This window comes from Triturus cristatus, chromosome 12 (genome assembly GCF_964204655.1).
Source record: "Triturus cristatus chromosome 12, aTriCri1.1, whole genome shotgun sequence".
NCBI classification, from domain to species: domain Eukaryota; kingdom Metazoa; phylum Chordata; class Amphibia; order Caudata; family Salamandridae; genus Triturus; species Triturus cristatus.
The window spans coordinates 752,178,613-752,199,190 of record NC_140595.1 but is presented as its reverse complement, the minus strand read 5'-3'; the positions used below and the strand labels follow the sequence as shown (position 1 = coordinate 752,199,190).

Sequence of the window (20,578 nt, the reverse complement as noted above, 5' to 3'; positions counted from 1 at the left end):
ACTCTATTTTACTCAGCACCATTGTACTCAATGCCATTGCTCTCTGCACCACTCTACTGTGTGCCACTTTAATCTCAGTCACTCTACTCTACATAACTCTAGTCTATGCCACAGCACTCTAAGCCACTGCATGCAATGTGACTGCATGCTGTGCCACTCTATTCTACTCTGCACCCCTGTATTCTGCACCACTGTTCTCTGCACCACTCTACTTTGCACCATTTCTACTCTGTGGCACTCTATGACACTCTACTCTATGCCACTGTGCTCTATGACACTTTACTCGGCAAGACTGCACTCTCCACTACTGAACTCAACACCGCTCTACTCTGCACCACTGCACTCTACACCACTGGACGCTATGCCACTGCGTGCTGTGACACTCTACATCATTGTGCACTGTCACTGCACTCTGTACCACTATATTCTACTCTGCACCACTATACTGTACATCACTGCTATCTGCACCATTCAAATCTGCACCACTCTACTGCACTCTGCACCAATGCACTCCACACCAATGCAATCTACACCACTCTGCTCAATGCACTGAACTTTACACAATGTCCTCTACATCTCTGCACTCTACCCTGCACCACTACACTCCACTCTAGAAAAAACCCCTTCACTCTATGCCACTACTTAACTCTACTCTGAAACAATCAACTTTATTCCATTGGACTCTATGCCACTGCACTCTACGCCACTACAATCTACTCTGCATCACTCTACTCTAGACTACTCTACTCTGTCACTGCATTCTACTCTAATGCACTCTACACCACTTGCTTAAAACCAATGCACTCCACACAAATCCATTCTACACTATTGTACTTTACCCCAATTCACTCTAGGCCACTCTACTCCACTCAATGCAAAAAGAACAAATGATGGATGGAATGTTGAACAATGCAAACATTCACCCCCAATCGAAAAGATCTGGGTTTAATCCATCATTCTTTTGCTCACCACGCAAACCCCAGTTTTGACCCAGCCATATGCAAATCAGTTTTGACCCTGGCCCTCAAGGAAACAGTCCAGTCTGATCTGCCAAGCCATGTCCTCCCTGGTCCGGAAACAAGTATCCTGGGACCGGGTTCTGGGTATCACCCCTCATCAACCAGGCTAGATTGAATGCAGTGGCGCAGTCTGCACAGGACCCACGTCTGGGCATACCCTTCCCACAAAATCAAATAGAAAAATTGATGGACAGAATGCTGAGGAATTCAAACATTCACCCCCAGTCACAAAGATCTGGGTTTAATCCATAATTCTTTTGCTCTGCATGCCACCCCAGTTTGGTCCTAGCCATATGCAAATCAGTCTTGACCCTACTCCTCATGGGACTAGGTCATCCCGATTTTTGCCAACCAGGTTCTTCCTGGACCATAAACAAGCATCATGGGACCAGTTTCAAGGTATCACCCTCTATCAGCCAGGCTAGCTTGAATCCAGTGATACAATGGGCACGGGACCCATATCTGAGCCTAACCTTCCCAGTTAGGGTGACAAAAGCAAAAAAGAATAAATGATGGACAGAATACTCATTTTCAGTCTAGGGACGACCTGACCTGGCAGTTTGGGTTGGACTGTTCCCATGGGGAGAAAGTCAAGACTGATTTGCATATGGCTCAGCCTAAACTGCTGATACAACTCTAACTCAGAAATATCCAAGTTCTCAGGACCTTTTTGCCAATATTCTCATGTACAATTTGTACATGGTAAAGTAATCAGTTAGGAGAGAGCTCATGAGTACAGTGCAGAGAACGTGGATATTTCTGAATTTGATTTGTATTGTCTACTCTCTACATCAGCCCTGAAAAAGATGAGGCATAGGTTGGTATTCAATGAAACATGTTGGCTGAAGGTCTTATTTGTACGACTTATGTTCCAATTGGATATACATGGAAATTTCCCCTTGGCTTGAATTGATGAAGTTTATTAAAGAGGACTAAAAGTTGACAACCCTTCGATAGGACATTGGAATCTGTTTGATCGTTGAGTGCTCAGAGCTTTTTTTTTTATAGTGACTAACCCCCCACTTTTGGAGGGTTACATGTGGGGTTGTTTGGTAGCTAACACTTTTTCTAGTGCACCAGTAACATATGCTAAAATCTGTTACTTTCTCCTATAAAATTTGTAGAGCTCCCTGTTTATTAGCCTGGCTATCAATTTTGTGTTGTTCTACTATTATAAGGGCCCAATTCTGATTTTGTAAGGAAAGCATCCCGACCAAATCGGATCCGGAATGCTTTCAGTACAAATCGGAGCGCTGGAGTATGAACGAGCAAGTATGATGCATCCGTATGCTTACAGGCTTGGTTCGCTCGGACTCCAATTGAACTCTTTTGGAGCCTGTATGCTGAACACGTGCACAGGCTCCCATAGTAAAAAGGGGTGGGTGGGTAAAAGTGTACACCCTGTGGCAGGCACCACATGTTGCCCACCACACTGTACATGCTTGGACCCATGGGCACCCCTATGATGGATTCGGAGGGCCCCGGGTGAAGGGAGGCCTACTATGGCCCCCCCATAGTCCAATTCTGACAGACGTTTTATCTTGCTAAGATGAGTCAATACGGCTGTCTGAATCGTGCATCATACTCGCACGGTCGGAATCCGGCTCCATTGCACGGCACAAATTGGCTATGAATGAGTCGTACGGACAGGATTTGGTTCAGAAACGATTCCGTTGACATCTACGCGATCTTCGCATCGTACTTGGTCGTTCCGAATGGGGGACGATTCGAATGGAAACAGGAGCTCCGAATCGGATTTGCTAGTTACGGATCACGTTAAAAGCCCTTCCTAATGAAATCGTAATCTTCCCCTTAGTATTTTAATAGTTACCGCTACATGCAAGATTACCTTTGTGGCCACCCCATGCAAGATTACCAGGACAAATCAATTCAGTGCATCAGACAGTATTGCCAGCAGTAATGTAAAAGAGCCTTTGTCAAGTTTGAATGCCCTCTACATGGGCAATATGAAACAGACATGCAATGCCACTGGCACCAATTTAACGATATCAGTACTAAATCTTCCCAGTGCCACATCATCATCTATCACTCAAATATCAGCTTTATGTAGATTTTGGAAATTCCATAAATGTTTCTTTCCATACATCAGCATAGGTTTTTCATTTTGAAGACACACTCTCAATTCTAGATCTACATACATTAATTCAACCAAGCAAAAACGTATAATGTAATAAACTAAATTAGTCTAGCTTGTTGCTATCCAGCCAAGCACAAACTGGTGTTCATTCTAGTAATGAGTTTGTTTGGTAAAGGCAGATATGAACCTAGATAGACTTTTATATTAATTTTGATAATTTCCATTCACATTCTGTATCACACTTTTGGTGTGTGTTTTGCATACACATGCAATTCAAACATTCAGATATGTTTCATTTTCTATTTAAATATATCCAAATCTTGTTTGATCACTATTAACCCTCATATAAAACACAGGATAAATAATTTATTTCCGAAGACATGACAATAATACATCACCACAATGGAATCCATACACAAACAACAATACAATTAATTATTATGAAGGGAGAGCTGAGGAATACATTGCAGAGTATTGAAGAGGAGACATTTACGACATTTTATTTTTAATTGCTTTGTCCTTTTTCTCTGCCCATGAGGTATTCCTTAGTGTTCATTTCTGGTCTTAGTAATATTATGTAGCATTTTGGGAAAAATATACAGAAAACCAGGGCTGAACTTGAAGACAGGATAGCAAAAATCTCCATGGCTACCATGTATTTACCCTTAGTGCTGAGGTAGGCTGGAATAAATGAGAGCCAGACACTAAGGAAGGCGAGCATGCTGAAGGTGATGAATTTTGCCTCATTGAAGCTGTCTGGGAGCTTCCTGGCAAAGAAGGCCACTATAAAACTAACAGTAGCCAGAAATCCAAGGTAGCCCAGCATGAACCAGAAAGCAATAGGCGATCCCTCATTGCATTCAATGATTATTGTTCCAGGATGTGTGAGTATATTACTTTGTGAGAAAGGAGGGGAGAGACTCAGCCAAGAAACACAGATGAAAATTTGAATGAGTGTGCCACAAATGGTGACCACGTATGATAATTGTGGTCCAACCCATTTCCTTAAGTTACTGTTGGGTTTAGTAGCATTGAAGGCAATGACCACCATGATGGTCTTAGCCAAGATGCAGGAAACACAAAGAGCAAAAATTATACCAAAGGCAACCTGTCGCAGAAGGCATTTCTCTGGAGTGGGAAATCCAATGAAAGCCAAAGAGCAGAGAAAACACAAAGAAAGGGACAAGAGTAAAAGAAAGCTGAGTGAACGGTTGTTGGCCTTCACAATTGGAGTGTTTCTGTTATGGACAAAGAGACACAGCATTGCAGAAGGAATCAGTGAACACAAAATACAGATGACTACCAAGATGACTGCAAGAGTGTCCTGATAGGAGAGATATTCTGTGCTCTTTGGAATGCATACATCCTGTTGGGCATTTGGCCACTGATCCCATGGGCACTTTAGGCAGTCAGCAGAGTCTATAGGAAAGAATATAAAAGGCATTAGAAAGGTATGTGTTAACCTATTGAATTAATTAATGATATGTTGGTCTATTGGCTTTTGTAGAGTCTCGTGCCAGATGTACTAATATATTGAACAGTCGCAAATACTCTGTTTACAACGGGCTTCTAATAGGAATTTCACAAACTGACCTATAGGTGCATAGTTTGTTTATGAAATTATTTACTGGGTGCAAAAATACTAGTTGCAAGTTGCAACCAATTTTTACCAACCAGTATTTAGAATATCAAACCCCTATTTTAAATGCCTCATATATTATTATGACGTAAGTGATGTACTCAATTATTGAAAGTTCATATCCAGGTTGATTGTGTGCATTAATTTGACAGGGACTTGTGACTTATTTTGCCTAGCTACTTTTGATTCCTTCTATGTCTTTCAGATAGTGCTCTGAGCTGCCCTCTGAAACTCATTACAATTGTGCATTTTGAGACACTTTACACCAGTGTACTGCTGTCATTCCGGAAGGTCTTCAGCTGATTTTTCTCTGCCTACCTTCGATAGTCTATGCTGTAACTTAAAGTTAAAGATATGCATGAAGAGGGCATTGAAAATGCCAGAAAATAACCGCAAACATAGAATTGTGACAGTGTTCTGATAATTTCGATGTAAATCTCCTTAATCCTAGATTCACATTTTTCTGTGAATACACACTGGTCTAATATAGGAAAACTATTATTGGTCTCATGTAGATGGAATGGAACAGCCTAAGAAAGTCAGCGGATGTTACAATCTGCATAATTGTTGGTACCCTGCCTCAGATAGAGTTGGAAAAGCCACTGCACTTACAACAGGAGAACCACAGCTAGCTCTACTATCAGATACCCCTAGCCAGTGTCCCCTCCTCCTCATGGATGCCAGCTTTTCAGAGACAGAATAACTTCCTAAATTAATCTGTGCCTTCCAATGCAATTTATTTCTGTTTTCATCCACCATGTAAGGCAGGATGGATTTTAACAGGAAATATGTAAAAATGTCTCTGACACTTCACTTTATGTCAGAACATTTCCATCTTATTTTCAGCAGAAAACCCAGTGTTAAAAAACCTCTGCAAAGACGCCAAACAGTCCACCATGAGCTCCATTGCCTTTTTATTGAGTGATTTTTGTTGTATTGGTTCAAGCATTTTTGGCAAAGTATCGGTGATGGTTTACTGTCAAGCTAGTAGAGGGTGGGAACTTCACTGCCAGAGAAGATGGACAAACCATCCACCATGCTGTAAAATTAGACCTTGTCTGAGAATACTTTGAACATACGTATATCATACGGAATGATGCTGTGGTTGATAGACATAAACTATACAATCTGAGCTTTCTAACTTTTCGGCAAGCGAGGATGAATTATGCAGGCATAACGAGGAGAAATGTTTTCATTTTTCCTCTCTATTCCTCTTTGTGTGTGTGCAGCATTCTGAGGCACACAAAAAGAGGAAAAAGCCTCAAATCAACTATGCTGAGTACAACTCAGTCACACTTGTACCATGGTGCAAGGGTGCCAGCAGCCAGAAGTGTGCCAACACAGTGAAAGAGCAGAACTGCATCACTTAAAAGTAACCATGGTGCAGTTCTTCTCTCTCCTGTTCACACAACAACCCACTGCAACTTTACTTGCAGCTCTGGATTATGTTATCTCCATGGAAATATGCTCTAAATTCCACATCGGCGATCATAGGCAACAGAGGAGAATGTTTTCTTTTTCTTTTCTGTTTATGGCTGCCTGACTCTTGCTTCTTAGAGCCTCCGGATGTTCACTCCTTCCCTCCCCATCTCTTCCTCTGCAGTTCTAGCACCACAATGCCTGAGGGCAACAGTTTGCTTTCTACAAATACATATATCAGTACATTTGCAATATGAAAATGGTTATAATAAGGCAATTAGCTTTTTAAAAATGAAGATAAGAAAGTGAGAAGAGATATATCTAAAAAGGAAGGACTAAAGAAATAAAAATTTAATTTTCTTATGAGGAAATTTGGAAGTTGGGATAAGGAGAATTATTTAAAAGGAAATGAAGGAGGCAGTGCAGTGGGCAGTAAAGACTGTAATGAGAAATATGAAAGGAGGTAACACTGAGAAGAAAGAGGTGTTGTGGTCATTATCAGAAGATGATGACAGAACATTTAAGGTAACTAGGGGAAAACATCAAAGCAAAAGTATTTGTATGAATGAGCACATATGGCTGAAAAACAATTTGGTGTTCTGAGTGACAGGTGTCTGTACCTGCATTCGACAAGAGCAGGTTAACCCCAATGAGTAAGAGGAATTAAAACAAATCCAAAAGGAGGGTGAGGGTTAAATCAACACAGATGAGTATGTACTGTAGCTAGACAGAGAAAACAACAACATGGATATGTTTATAGAGGATGCGGTCATAAGACAGTTGAAAAAGTATGATTAAAATCTACCTGGGATAAGATTTGTTTACACCAAAGAAAACTCAGCATCCCCACATCTCAAAATGGTGGCCTACGGCAGTCACGTAACAATAGTGCCTGTGGTGTGGCGGGGTCCAAGTTCCATGCAGACCCCTCCAGCACTGTGCAAGGGCGGCAGGTCCCTGGCCTGAGAGGTCCTGACTGGGACATGTATGTTGCAGGGGGCCCCCTCAAGTTTCGTTACGCCACTGGCCTAGGGGAGCGCATGAGAGATTATGTAAGATACTGGATAAGAAAGCCAGTGGATAAGGAAGAAAGAGGTATCATGAGAGTAGAATGCTTAATCCTAGTAATGTATGACAAGGTATGCATGTGGCTAACATTTGAATTGCAAGTTAAGAATGTATCTGTTCAAAATCATAAGGCTACTTTGAAAGGGGTTAGAACATTAACTTAGGCAATGCAAGGATACATGTCTAGATGTGCTAGGCCATTTGGCCCCTACTTGTGAACTACGGAATGAACCTCAAGGATATAGGAGTAGGAATCATTTTGGAAAGAGGCTAGCATCGAAGAGCTTTTTGCTTCTTAGAAAAAATAAATGATTATTTGATATCACAGATGCACAAAATAATTTTCATAAAAATTAAAAAAGGAATAGCTAATACATTGAGGAGGGAAGTGTCTACCTTCAAGGCCTTTGGGCACTAAGATGTGTAGAACAACTGCCAGGTAGATTCCCAAGCTGATTATGGGAATTATTCCTTTTTTCCAGGAAAGGCCAAAGGCAGAATACAAATAGAAAGAGATTACCCAAGACTCATAGGTATTGATAACACTAATTGGTTACTAAACAACATTTTTGAGGATTCCGCTTCATATCAGAGCACTGAGGGAGTTGGTTTTTCAAGAAGGATAGTGCACCTTGGTAAATGTGGGAGTTTGACAAATGTGAGTGAAAGGGGCAATTGTAAGGGTAACAGAGGAACATCAAGTTTTGGTGCCACTGTTTTATTGTCAAGGAAAAATGACAAGAGTTTGGCACCAGTAAAAAATCTGAGGAACTTGAAATGCTTCAAATTTTACATGCCTTTCAAGATTTAGAAATTTCACCTGTTAAAAACATATTGCAGGAGAGCAACTCGAAAGGGAAGCTGAAACTCATGGGTGCATATTTTACAAATTCAATGCAAGAGAATCAGAGAAGAATTAACGTTATCTTCAGTTCAGATGAATGGTCAGCTTTATCAGTTTATTTGTTTACACATTGGCCTATCGTCTGAACTTTGCTGTTTCACAAATGTGTGAAGACTGGCTGAGAGCGGCATAAGGCTTATCATGTATTTAGGCAATCTGTTTGTGTGTCTGGCTGGTGATTATTTAATGTATTATTTAGTAATGATGGGCTCTTTTGGAGGGATATAGTTTCAATGTAAATATGGAAAAAGTCATGTAGAACCTTTAAAGTTGGACAAAGGGAAAGCACTGTTACATTTAACAGACAAGAAAGTAAGGAAGATAGAAATGGAAATGTGTCACTTTTGGAACCAATATGTATTCAGTTTGAGAGTATTGACTTAGGTGATGTAACCTGCATTACAGGGCTCTCCAATGAATGAAAGCAGCAGGTTTGAGGAAGGAGCTTTGGAATGGGGACCAATTTACATTAAGAGAAGAGGCAAAGGAGGAATTAATTTGTTGGTTGGACAATTTAGGGGCTCGGAATGGTGCAGCAATTTTTGAAAATGTGCTTGATGCAGCTAATCTAGGCTTCAAGGCAAGCTTGGAATGGCAGGAGGCAGGCAGAATATGGTTGGATATATAGAAGAAGCGGCATATAAACTGTTCGAAAATGAAGGCAGGGCTGATTTGCTCTAGGGGGTGTCAGAGGTCAGTTCGCAAAACATTCTATGCCACTTCCTATGGGTGATATAACAGCAGTTACTTAAAAATACAGGATGGGAGGAAGCAGGTTATTGAAATTGACAGAGATAGCAAAGGAGTTGTGGTAGATTTTTCAATGGTGGCCCATTATCTTAAGAGCGTTATACTTGCTAGCTAATTTCCACCTATTTTGAAGAGGTAGAGGGTTTTTTTATGGTGAGGAGACACAGATGTTATATGGTGTTGAACACCCCCTTGAGGTATCATAGCCTTGGTTCCAGCCGAAGCCAAAGTTGCAGAGGAAGAGATATTTTAATAAGGTATTGAAAGGGTTACTGTTAAGTTGTGCAAGACAGACACAACCTTTGGTAATGTCTGGTGAGCTCAGCTTTCTTGTTTAAATGATATCAGGAGATCCAGAGGTTACGAGGAACTTTCAAGAGAGGCTATGGTACTCCGATGGGAGTCATGGGCCATATGTATCAAATCCCCCTTTAGCGATTCTCAATTTGAGATATTTTGCGAATCGCAAGTTGAGAATCGCAAAACGGGATGTAATTAAAAAATTGCATTAAATTAGCGATTCCCTAAAAATCGCTATTTCATTGCGACATTTCAAATAGCGATTCTTTATTATAAAAAATCGCAATTTAGCGAATTTCGCAAATTTGAGAATCAGAAACTCAGGTGCATCATGATGACATCACAACCAGGAAGTGTGACTACGCATGCTGCACCTGAGTTTTTGAAGCACAGTAAGAGAGAAGGAGTGGAGGTGAGGGAACTCTGTAGTGCAAGAAACAATGGCAGACACTGGAGACATGGCCAGCCAGGACAAACAGCAGCAGGGGGAAACACAGAGGAAGAGAAAACATACGTTTTCTGAAACTGAGCTGCAGGTCCTGATACAGGAAATGGTGATAAGCCACAAGCAGCTCTTCGGCAAAAAGTCCTTGCGGGTGCCGGAGACACGCAAGCGGAGGATTTGGGTTGACATCCAGTGCAAAGTAAATGCAGTTGGCGTCACCGACAGGAGCGTGGAATATCTAAGAAAGCGCTGGTACGATAAGCGCCAGCGCTCCAAGGAGAAGGTCGCTGCCAGGTTGGAGCAAGCAAAGAAGACTGGTGCTGGGACCTCTACCGCCACTGACTCCACACCACTTGAGGAACTGGTTGAGGGGACCCTGCTACCAGAGAGTGTAATGGGCGTGTCTGACCTGGACAGCTCTGACCCCCGGCACCAAGACAAGATAAGAAGCATGCCATCACACCCCTGATACCCCCCAACTACCCCCACACACCCAGTAGCGACCCATGGGCAGAACAAAACTAAAACTCCAGTGCAGGTACACAAGCACACACAGCAATGCATTATGGGAGATGTAGTCACATGCACATTACAGTGGTGCATTTACACCCAGCCAGTCCCTAACAGCATTTGCGCATCAGGAAAGGCAAAATACAGACAGACAGGACCCATGTAATTCCAAACAGTGAAATTTAATGCATGACAAGTGCAAGTCAGGACAGAAAATTAATGTGTGCCTTTACGTCCACAGCACCATCAGAAACACAGGAAATAGTCAGAGGAGGAGAGGACGAATCCCCTAACCCAGAGGCACCAGGGCAAGAGGAGGAAACAGAGGAGGAGGACAGCTCAGTAATCCCTCCAAAACACCACAGGTGGATTGTAGTGCCACCATTGCCCCCATTGGAGAATGAAGGCCAGGACACAGATGGCGATGTCCAACCAGTCTCACCACAGCCAGAGCCACAACACCGTGCTGATCCGATCCCGCCAGTTCCATCAAGGCGCAGGGCACGTGCATCCACCAGTGCAGCAGCCCCAGGAGAGGACACAGTCTTCAGCGGGATGGAGGGGCACATGTTGGAGGTACAGCGCCTGCAGGCGAAAAACATAAAGTCATTACAGCGAGAGATCTGGGTTGGCTTCATGGGCATGACGGGTGCCCTGGAGGCACTCTGTAAGGAACTAAAGGCAGATCGTGCTGCTAGGCACAGGGAGATGCAGCGCCTAGATCTCTACACCCGGGCGGTTAACCGCCTGTCCTCAGCAACAAATGTGCTGTCAAGGTGCAGCATATGTATGCAGCGTGAGGTGGCACACAACAGCCAGGACGTGGCAAGGGCCCTGGTACAGATCACATCTGCTGTGGATGTGCTGCGGGCAGCTCGCACTACTGGACCAGGAGTCCTCACTCCAACAGATAAGGATGCACAATCAGGCAGGAGCAGCATCACCCCCCCGCCCCCCTCCGGGATAGGCGCCGTAGTGGGCGTCACAGTAGGGCTACTGGGACTGGTGAGGAGAGCACTGTGCACCCCCTGCCAGGGGCTCTGACACGACAGCGCCGCACTTGAGGTGCACTAACGTGGACCAGGAGATGGGTGCATCAACCCAGTTTACATGGACACTTGCTCCTGATTGTACAATCGCACTGTGATACTAACATGTGCTGTGCATTGGACGATACATTGTGTGGTACACAGGCTGTGTGCCGTCATTTATCCTGAAATTAAGGAAATCAAACACAGTCTCACAACTGATATTTAGCATTGTGTCATATTTTCTTACCTAGAAATAGTTGCGTGTAGTCTCATCTCGCCTCTGGCGCCCAGCAACTGCACCAATTACACCGGCTGGCATGCGTCCTGGCGCTGGCCCCTCATCATCTGATGAATCCGATTCACTTAGCTCCTCTGGGGTGCCTTTCCTGGTGGCGATGTTGTGCAGCATGGCACATGCTACCACTATCTTGCAACAGGTCCGTACGTCTCAGTTGTAAGCTAACCGTGGCGTGCAATAGATGTGAATCACGACCGAGCCAGAACGATTCACGCGTCGGACAGCCTGTGCGAGCCGGAGTGTCTGGCCCGCAAAAGCTCCCGGAGTCGGACTTCGGGGGTCCATGTCGGACCCCCAACACCCGCAGCCGTACGACTCACACACAGGGGGAGCCACATAGGTCTCCCCCACACAGGCATGTACGGCGCAGATGGCACCGACATATACCCACTGTAGGTGGCGCACTTGTTCGAGACGTACCCATTCAGTCAATGGGAGCGCATGTACGCGTCGTACAACTGGCTCCCATTGACTTCTATGGGAGTCCGACCGAACCGAGTCCGACAGCATACGTGGGCATCGTACTCGCTCGGTCGGACTGTAGGGGTCCGACTCGGTCGGAAAACACTCCGGATCCGACTCGGTCAGAGTACTTTCCATCCGGATCGGAATCGGCCCCTTAGTTGTTTAATATATTATTTTTATATTCTTGTTATGTATTTTAGAATATATTCTAAATGTATATGTTCATTTTTTGTATAATTATTGGTTATGTTTTTTAATATATTAGTTGGGAATGGAAGTAATTATATTATAATACATATAGTGATTTTTTTTATTTCAATATTATTTATGGAATTGGTATTTAATTATGTTATTACCTTTTTAATGTAAACTTTATGTGTAGGTTGTGGGGTATATAGGGGAAAAGGGTGGGAAGTAATTTATTTTTCATTATTTAATAATTAGTTGTTGAAAACTATTAACAATTTATTTGATAATTAATTATGTTAATTGTGTACATCATTTTAGGTTAAATATTATGAGTGTTTTGTGGGTGTATTTTGTTGGAAGAAAATTAACTATAATTAATTAATAATTAACATATAAATAATGATTATTGGTTTGTTGATAAATATTTATATTAATAGTGTAAATATTTTGCTTTTTGAAGGTAAGTTTTAGGTGCAGGTTGTGTGTTTTGTGGGGTGATATGGTAGGAAGTAACTAACTTAAATTTATGCAATACTTTTTTTTGTTAATAAATATTTTCTAAATAAAAATATGTATTTATTTGAAAATAAGTTTCGAATTTTATTTATAATATTCGTAGTTATTTGTGATATGTATTTAACATTTTAATAGATTTTTATTTTTTATTTTTATTATTAAATATATTAGTAGTTTTTGTGTACATATTTATGTTTCTTTATTTACAGAATTTCTTTAATAATTTTATTTTGTTCAAGATATTTCATTTGAATTTAATGTTGCTCTGACTGCAGAGGGAATAGTAAATGTTATCCCTCTGCTATCCAACACTTTCCTTACCGATGTATTTTTGGAGTGGGAATAGTAAATTTTACCCCTACGCAATCCAACACTTTCCCTATGGTTGATTTGACAGGAGTGGGAATAGTAAATTGTGCCCCTCTGTTAGCCAACACTTTCCCTATTGTTGTATTTACAGAAGTAGGAGTTGTAAATGTTACCCCTTCACTATCCAACACTTACCCTACTGTTGTACTAACTGGAGTGGGAATAGTACATTTTACCCCTCCGCAATGCAAAACTTTCCCTACTGTTTCACTCATTGGACTAGGATTAGTAAATGTTACACCTCTGCAATCCTACACTTTCCTTACTGTTGTACTGACTAGAGTGTAAAACATAAATGTTACCCCTCTGGATCCAATACTTTTCCTACTGTTGTACTGACTGGAGTGGGGATAGTAAATTTTACCCATCTTCAATCCAACACTTTTCCTACTGTTCTACTGACTGGAGTGGGAATAGTAATTTTTACTCATCTGTACTCCAACTCTTTCACTACTATCGCATTTACTGGAGGGAGATTTGTAAATATTACCCAGTTTTATTATTTTTGCGTTGCGTGAAGTGGGAGTAGTAAATATTTTCATTTATTTAATATAATTGTTTACGTAGTTTGGTAAAGATTGTAGTGGGAATAGTATATGTATTACATTTTATATTGTATAATTTATTTTAGATTTTTATCATTTATATTATTATTATGTTGTTTTTTATTTAAAATTATACTATTATAATTATTAATGTTTTTAATGTGTCAAATATTTTTTACTCAATTTTAAATGTCTTACTTTTTAAATTTAATTAGAATAGTTTATTTTTAAAGATATTGGTGCCTATTACGATGTCTGTTGGAGTTTCCCGATCCCGACCGCCTAATTATGATGCAACTGCACATGGTGCGATTGCTTTATTCCATTTCTCAATGGGAGCTTGGGTTACGGCCATAAACCAGCCATAAAACAAGCTCCTATAGAGAAATGGGAGATTGTGTTAATCCCTCCACCCGTGGCAGCCACTTCAAGGTTCCTGCCACGGGGTGCAGGGATTAACAGGAAAGCCCCCAACCGGAGGCCGCAAGGGAAAGCAGGCCCTGCTAGAGGCCATCAACCACGCTTTCCGACAGGGTTTTCAAAAGCCAGCATTGAACCCTTCCAGAAACCATGCATCGTAATCCGGACAGCATATGGATTACGGGTTGGTTCTTCCTGGCGACGGGCTCCTTGAACCCTTCAGAAGACAGCTGGAAGGAATGGCCTGTATCAATTCCGACCGGCTGTTTCGTATTCAGCCGGTCAGAATTCAACCGACGACGTTGGTTGTAAAGCCTCCAACGTAAGGTTGGAGGCTTTATGACTGACATAATAATCAGCCCCTTAAATGTTATTGGTATATGTATATATCTATACATACATTTATTTGTTATAATATTTTTATGTTAGTTAAAAATTATGAAAATATAATATAATAGTTTTAAAAAATAGATATATGTATATATATATATATTCACTGAAAAAACCATGGGTTTCACACATGTTATAGTTAGGAATTAGCATTTAAAAAACCTTAGAAATTCAATGAAAAAACCAAAGGTTTCACACATGTTATAGTTAGCTGGACATTTCACTCGTAAAAAACCATTGAAATTCCCCCGTTATAGTTAGTTCAGCTAACTATAACTCGCGCGCCCGCAATGCACTACTGATGACGTCACATATTACATCACTCATGACATGGTCAGTGACATCACTCATGACATCACTGATGACATCTCAAATGACATCACTGATGACATTATCCTTGTGACAGAGTGGTAGACCTCCTCTCACCCTAATATAACCTTTGATACAAACATTCAAAAATAGAGACTGAAATTTTCAAAAAAATGGACATACCAATAACAGTTACAACAACCTATTCAGTAATTCTAAGATCCAAATACACATCCACTCATCCACCAACAATCCTATACAGTCACTCATACATGTACTCACACATCATATGTACTCATACACCTAAACATCCTGTAACACAATGCCACTCATCCATAGAGTTACTCACACACATAGTCACTCATGCTAATAAAGAATCAAACATCCATTTACTTGCATATACAGTTATACACACACCACCACACTTACTTTTACAGAAACTTACACATACTTAGTCTTTTAAACAATCACTTATAGAAACACATACTTATTCATACAGGAAGTCTACCAATCTCTCACTCTCACATATACTCACTTATAAACACCAATAGTCACATATACTAGTTTAAAACATATGTAGTTACTTATGAAGACACTATTGAGACAGTCATTCACTCACTAACACACCCATGCACACACTCATCCACCCATACAGTCCTGCACACATGCTGTCTTCAACACATACAAACAGTGAGTCACTCATTCATGCATCTATGCACTACGTAATACCCCCCACCGCACCATGAAGACACTCAGACACTCATACTGATACTCAAAAAACCAACTAATAACCTATATAGACACTCATGTAGCTACTCACCAACCCATGCAGCCACTTATATACAAAGTGAGAGACTGATACAGGTATTTACACATTTAAACATTACTCACTTAGCCATGTATTCAAAAAGATACACTTAATCAGTCAGTAATACAATCAATTTTTCAAAAACAAATCATCAATTTAGACACTCATATACTCATTTATTCTTCCATCGACCTTGAGATATACATATATTAAACATATTTAATTTTCAGAAAAACACACATTCACTGGATGATGTCATCAGTGATGTCATTTGAGATGTCATCAGTGATGTCATGAGTGATATCACTGACCATGTCATGAGTGATGTAATATGTGACATCATCAGTAGTGCATTGCGGGCGCGCGAGTTATAGTTAGCTGAACTAACTATAACGGGGGAATTTCAATGGTTTTTTACGAGTGAAATGTCCAGCTAACTATAACATGTGTGAAACCTTTGGTTTTTTCATTGAATTTCTAAGGTATTTTAAATGCTAATTCCTAACTATAACGTGTGTGAAACCCATGTTTTTTTCAGTGAATTTGCAAGGTTTTTTAAATGCTAATTCCTTACTATAACGTGAGTGAAACCCATGGTTTTTTCAGTGAATTTGCAAGGTTTTTTAAATGCTAATTTTTTTTTTTTTTCTTCTTTTTTTTTTTTACATATTTTTATTTTAATTGTCTATCCTTTTTTAAAGACTATGGTTAAATTTTAAAAATTCTACAATATGTTTTTATTTTACAATTTTTTTAAAATAAACAGGTAAAATTTATTAGCAATACATTTTTTTTTTTTTTTTTTACCGTGCGCGTACGGTAAGCGCACGTCTTGCTGTAATTACGTTAGATTTCTACGCTGTTTGCGTTCATTTACGCAATTTGCGTAGACGCACGTCACGCGCGCATAGCGCGTAACGCGTACGCTGCACGCGCACGTTACGCGGAAGTGAAGGGGCGTGCCTGTTTTGCGCATGCGCGCGTGCGCGTGTCTTTTTTACGCGCATGCGTACTTTTGCCGTAAGCGCACCGTAAGCGTACCGTAAGCGTACGGTAGGTCATGTGATCATGAAACAAAACTTTTGATTGGTTGAAACTACTTTCAGTTCTAGAACTCTCCTACACCACACCCATTCCCCTCATTTCTGCTTGTGATCCCTTAGGAGAAGGAGCTGGGTTGTCTTTGTGATACGATGGCAGAACAGCAGAGCCCTTCTGAGAGTGAGGCTAGCAGCACTACCTTGAGGCAGAGAGCGAGGAAACAAAAGACCTCTTACATATGGGAGTATTTTTCTTTTCCAGAAGGCCAGCAAAAGGTAAATGCACCCTTAGTGACTTGTAAGCTGTGTGGCCGTGTACTTTCAAGAGGGAATCCCGACAGGAAGTATTCCTTTGGGAATCACACCATGATGAGACACCTTAAGGATGTACACAGAAGGACACATGCTCGACTTACTGAAGGTAACCCTTCAGTAAATCAACCAAGCACATCCACAGCAGCTCAGCCTGGACCATCATCTGCAGTGCCGAGTCCTTCTTCTGCAGGTCAGGTGAGCCCTTCATCTGTGGGGGGAGCATCTCCTTTTTCTGGTCCTCTGGAAACTATCCCTCGGTTTCTGAGGGTTGAAATACGGTGCGCCACTTGTCATGATCTAATTTGTTATAGGGAGACCAGTATTTCCCTAGTGAACAATAAAATAGATCAGCACACTTGTCGTACCGTCTAATATTCCCATTCTTTCTTTCCTCTGTCCCTGCATGAACACAACGGCTCTTTTAAGAGCCAACCTTACCTTTCATCTATTTTTTATATATGTTTTTAAAAACGGTACACGTTTTTTTTTTTTTTTTTTTTTAAAAACACTAAAAATCAATTATCACATTACAAGGTCCTTGAGAGACTACAATGAAAAACTGAAAATGTGATTGTAGAGAAGTGGAAAAAAGGGACCATGATATTATTGACTTACCATACCCACTCAAAAAAATATTTATTCATTTAAATTTTTTTTAAATTGCTTTAAAAATGGTTCTAGTTTTCGAAAATTTTCTATCTCAATCTGAAAAAAAGAAAAAAGTATTAATATTTAATAAAACATTTTATAATACAGTACACATATTTACATATTTTTCAAAAAATATTTTTGCCTTTTTTTTGCTGTTTTCAGAATATATTGCATTTCACTATAAATTGTGAAAGCAATTGCATTCATCATTTAACAGTGGGCAAAAAAAAAATTAACAATCTCAAAGATTGTTTTAAAAAAGCCCACAATCTCTTTTTGCATAAACATAACTTTATAGAAATGCATAATATTCTTAAAAAATATCATCTAATATCAATACTTATTTCTTTAAAATACCGTCTGATATTTTTGTTTCAGAAGTATAATCACAATAATATATCTCAAATAACTCCACAATACATCTGGTTCCATTTCCTTTAGGCCAAATAGTAATTTTAAAATTCTATTTTGATTAAATTTCCAATGGTAATCCAATAAAAAACTAAAGTTTAAATTGTACAGATCTCACCGATTCTCTGTAACATTTTGGTTTCCGAAAGATTTATTAATAATTGAATAAGTCCACAATAGAATTGTTTACCTTTCCGCATGGCCAAATAGTAATTTTAAAAATCTTTTTTGAAAAAATTTCCAATGGCAATCCAATAACATTCCAAAATTTAAATTGTGCAGATGTTACCGATTTTTTCTAAATTTTTGGTTTTCCAAAGTTTCATTAAAAAATGGAAAAATTCCACATTACAATTGGTTACCTTTCCATTAGGCCAAATGATAATTTGTTAAATCTTTTTATTTGTAAATTCCAATGGTAATCCAATAAAATGGTAAAATTGTTTTGTCCAGATGTTGCCAAATCTCTCTAAAATTTAGGTTTCAGGAAGATTAGATAGGAATTTGCTAAATCAAAAGGCAAACGTTGCTTAAAAATCAATTGGGAATCATTACACAGTGTCCAGCCTTTTTCACATTTAAGATAAACTGTGTAATGACCAGAAGTTACAGTAGGTCCATCATGGAAAATTATTGCAACTGTTACAAAAGTTTTTCCTGAAATTGATAATTGCTGTCCTATAAACTTCTTTATTAAAGTATCCAATTTTGAACCATCAGCTCTACATCGTTGCATCATTAAAATTACATACTGTCCGTATTCCTTTAAAATTAACGTTGAAAACATGTCAGATTTACACTCACCGCATTGCATGCTATGATTAGCATCTTTAACTAATTTAGCAAAAGTGACTGTTTTACTCTCTGGCAATGTTAAATAAATAAACCTTTCATTATCAACATTAGAGACACATATATTATAACAGTTTTCACAACTATGTTCCCATTTATAAGAGAGACCAAATAAATTTTCAATGGGAACCCCTTCTTCTTCCAGTACCTGAAGAAAATACATCAAGAATTCCTGTGCGTCTTGCTGTACATTTTGAGAAAACTGTGTTCGTCCTGAACATACATCTAAAAGTTTTCTAATTTCAGTAGCACTTTCTATTTGAGTTTTATCATTACTCAGCTTTTCAAAAAGGAGACTCAGCACAGAACAGAATCTTTTTCCCTGATTTACTATTATCTGCTCTTGCAAACTTTCCAGATAAAATGCAACATTCAGCACTACATTTGCGTAGCAGTTGACACCAGAGCTATTTTCAAAATGACATCCTACAACCTGTTCTTCATTTTCCTTATTCTTTTTGCTTGCAATTACATCACTCCTCTTTTTTTCCTCCTCTCTACATCTTCATTACAGATATTCTCATTTCTCCTTTTACGAGAAACTACACGTTTCTCCAACACAGGATACTGACCTAAATGAGGAGCATAGCTTCTTCTTAATCTATTATACTCCTTTACACAATTTGTATCAGCACTAACTTTTGAATCATCAAAGTCTATCATGAATAAACCTGATAATGTTTTCACTCGTGACAAAGCAACATATGCCATACCTTCTTTGAACACAGTTGAACCAATGTTCACAAATGCACAATCTACAGTCAATCCTTGAGACTTGTGAATAGTTACAGCATATGCTAGAGAAAACGGAAACTGCTTCCTACGTACATATAAATCTTTCACAAGCATGAAACTAACTGAACAACGACAAATGTCTTTAACTTCTTCTATCTGATCAAATTTTATTTTTAAACATTCAATTCCATCTTTTTTCTGATAATTAATAAAACCCACAACTCTTCCCATAGCTCCATTAACTAAACCTTTTTCAACATCCAAATTTCTCCTTAAAAATACTCTACAGTTCATGCAAACATATAGATTTTTTTCTAATCCAGCTGTTTTGGAAATGTTTTTCTCTAGTGAATCCAATTTATTTTTCAGTGTGCCTGTTAATGTGACAGTAATTCTTCCATCCTCAATTTTGTCCACTGCTTCCAATTTCCTGATATCTTCCTTTTCCAATTTCAAAAGCTCCTCATTGAATATTGAGCATTCACGTAGAGTTGGCATTAAGCAGATGACACTTTTGTTTTCTGCAATGTTCTTGTATATCTTCTCTGCAACTATTTCTTCCTTTGGAAATAAATTATGTAGCAGCCGACTCTGTAATGCTTTTTTGCCAGCTTCAGTGAGTAGTCCAATTCTGATATCTTTCAGAATACTTCCATATTCTTCATCGTTTGCTTGCCTCATATTAGTAGTAAGTTCCTTGTACTCAAAGAAGGACCAAATATTTGTATTACCGATGCTTCCCAATGACTTCTTCGTGTCTTCATGTGTCACAGTATTAAACACTGGTTGTCCTTTAACTGGAGTAAGTTGCAAAAGATCTCCAAAAACTATGACGTGTTTTCCTCCAAATAACACGTCATAGTCTGTCTTCAGAATTTGCTGCATTCTTAAATGCACAAAGGCAAGCATTAAGTTTGATACCATGCTCACCTCATCAATAATGAGAACTTGCATCTTCTTCAATACTCTTGAAACTTCCAAGCATGCTTCTCCAGTTAGCTTGTTGTATTGTATTTTGTTCTCATGCTCCACTGGTAACATTAGCAAACGATGAAAAGTGATTCGTTTTATGTTATATGCTG

At 39.5% G+C, this 20,578-nt stretch overlaps 1 protein-coding gene across 1 annotated transcript in view; it reads right to left on the bottom strand.

The window, feature by feature from the left end:
* Window positions 1-3,622: 3,622 nt before the first annotated feature.
* Window positions 3,623-20,578, bottom strand: part of LOC146782697 (extracellular calcium-sensing receptor-like) — a 211,512-nt gene continuing 194,556 nt past the window's right edge. Inside the window, exon 6 of the mRNA XM_085637188.1 lies at window positions 3,623-4,536. Within this exon, the coding sequence (XP_085493314.1) occupies window positions 3,623-4,536 (914 nt within the window). The remainder of the gene's footprint in view (window positions 4,537-20,578) is intronic.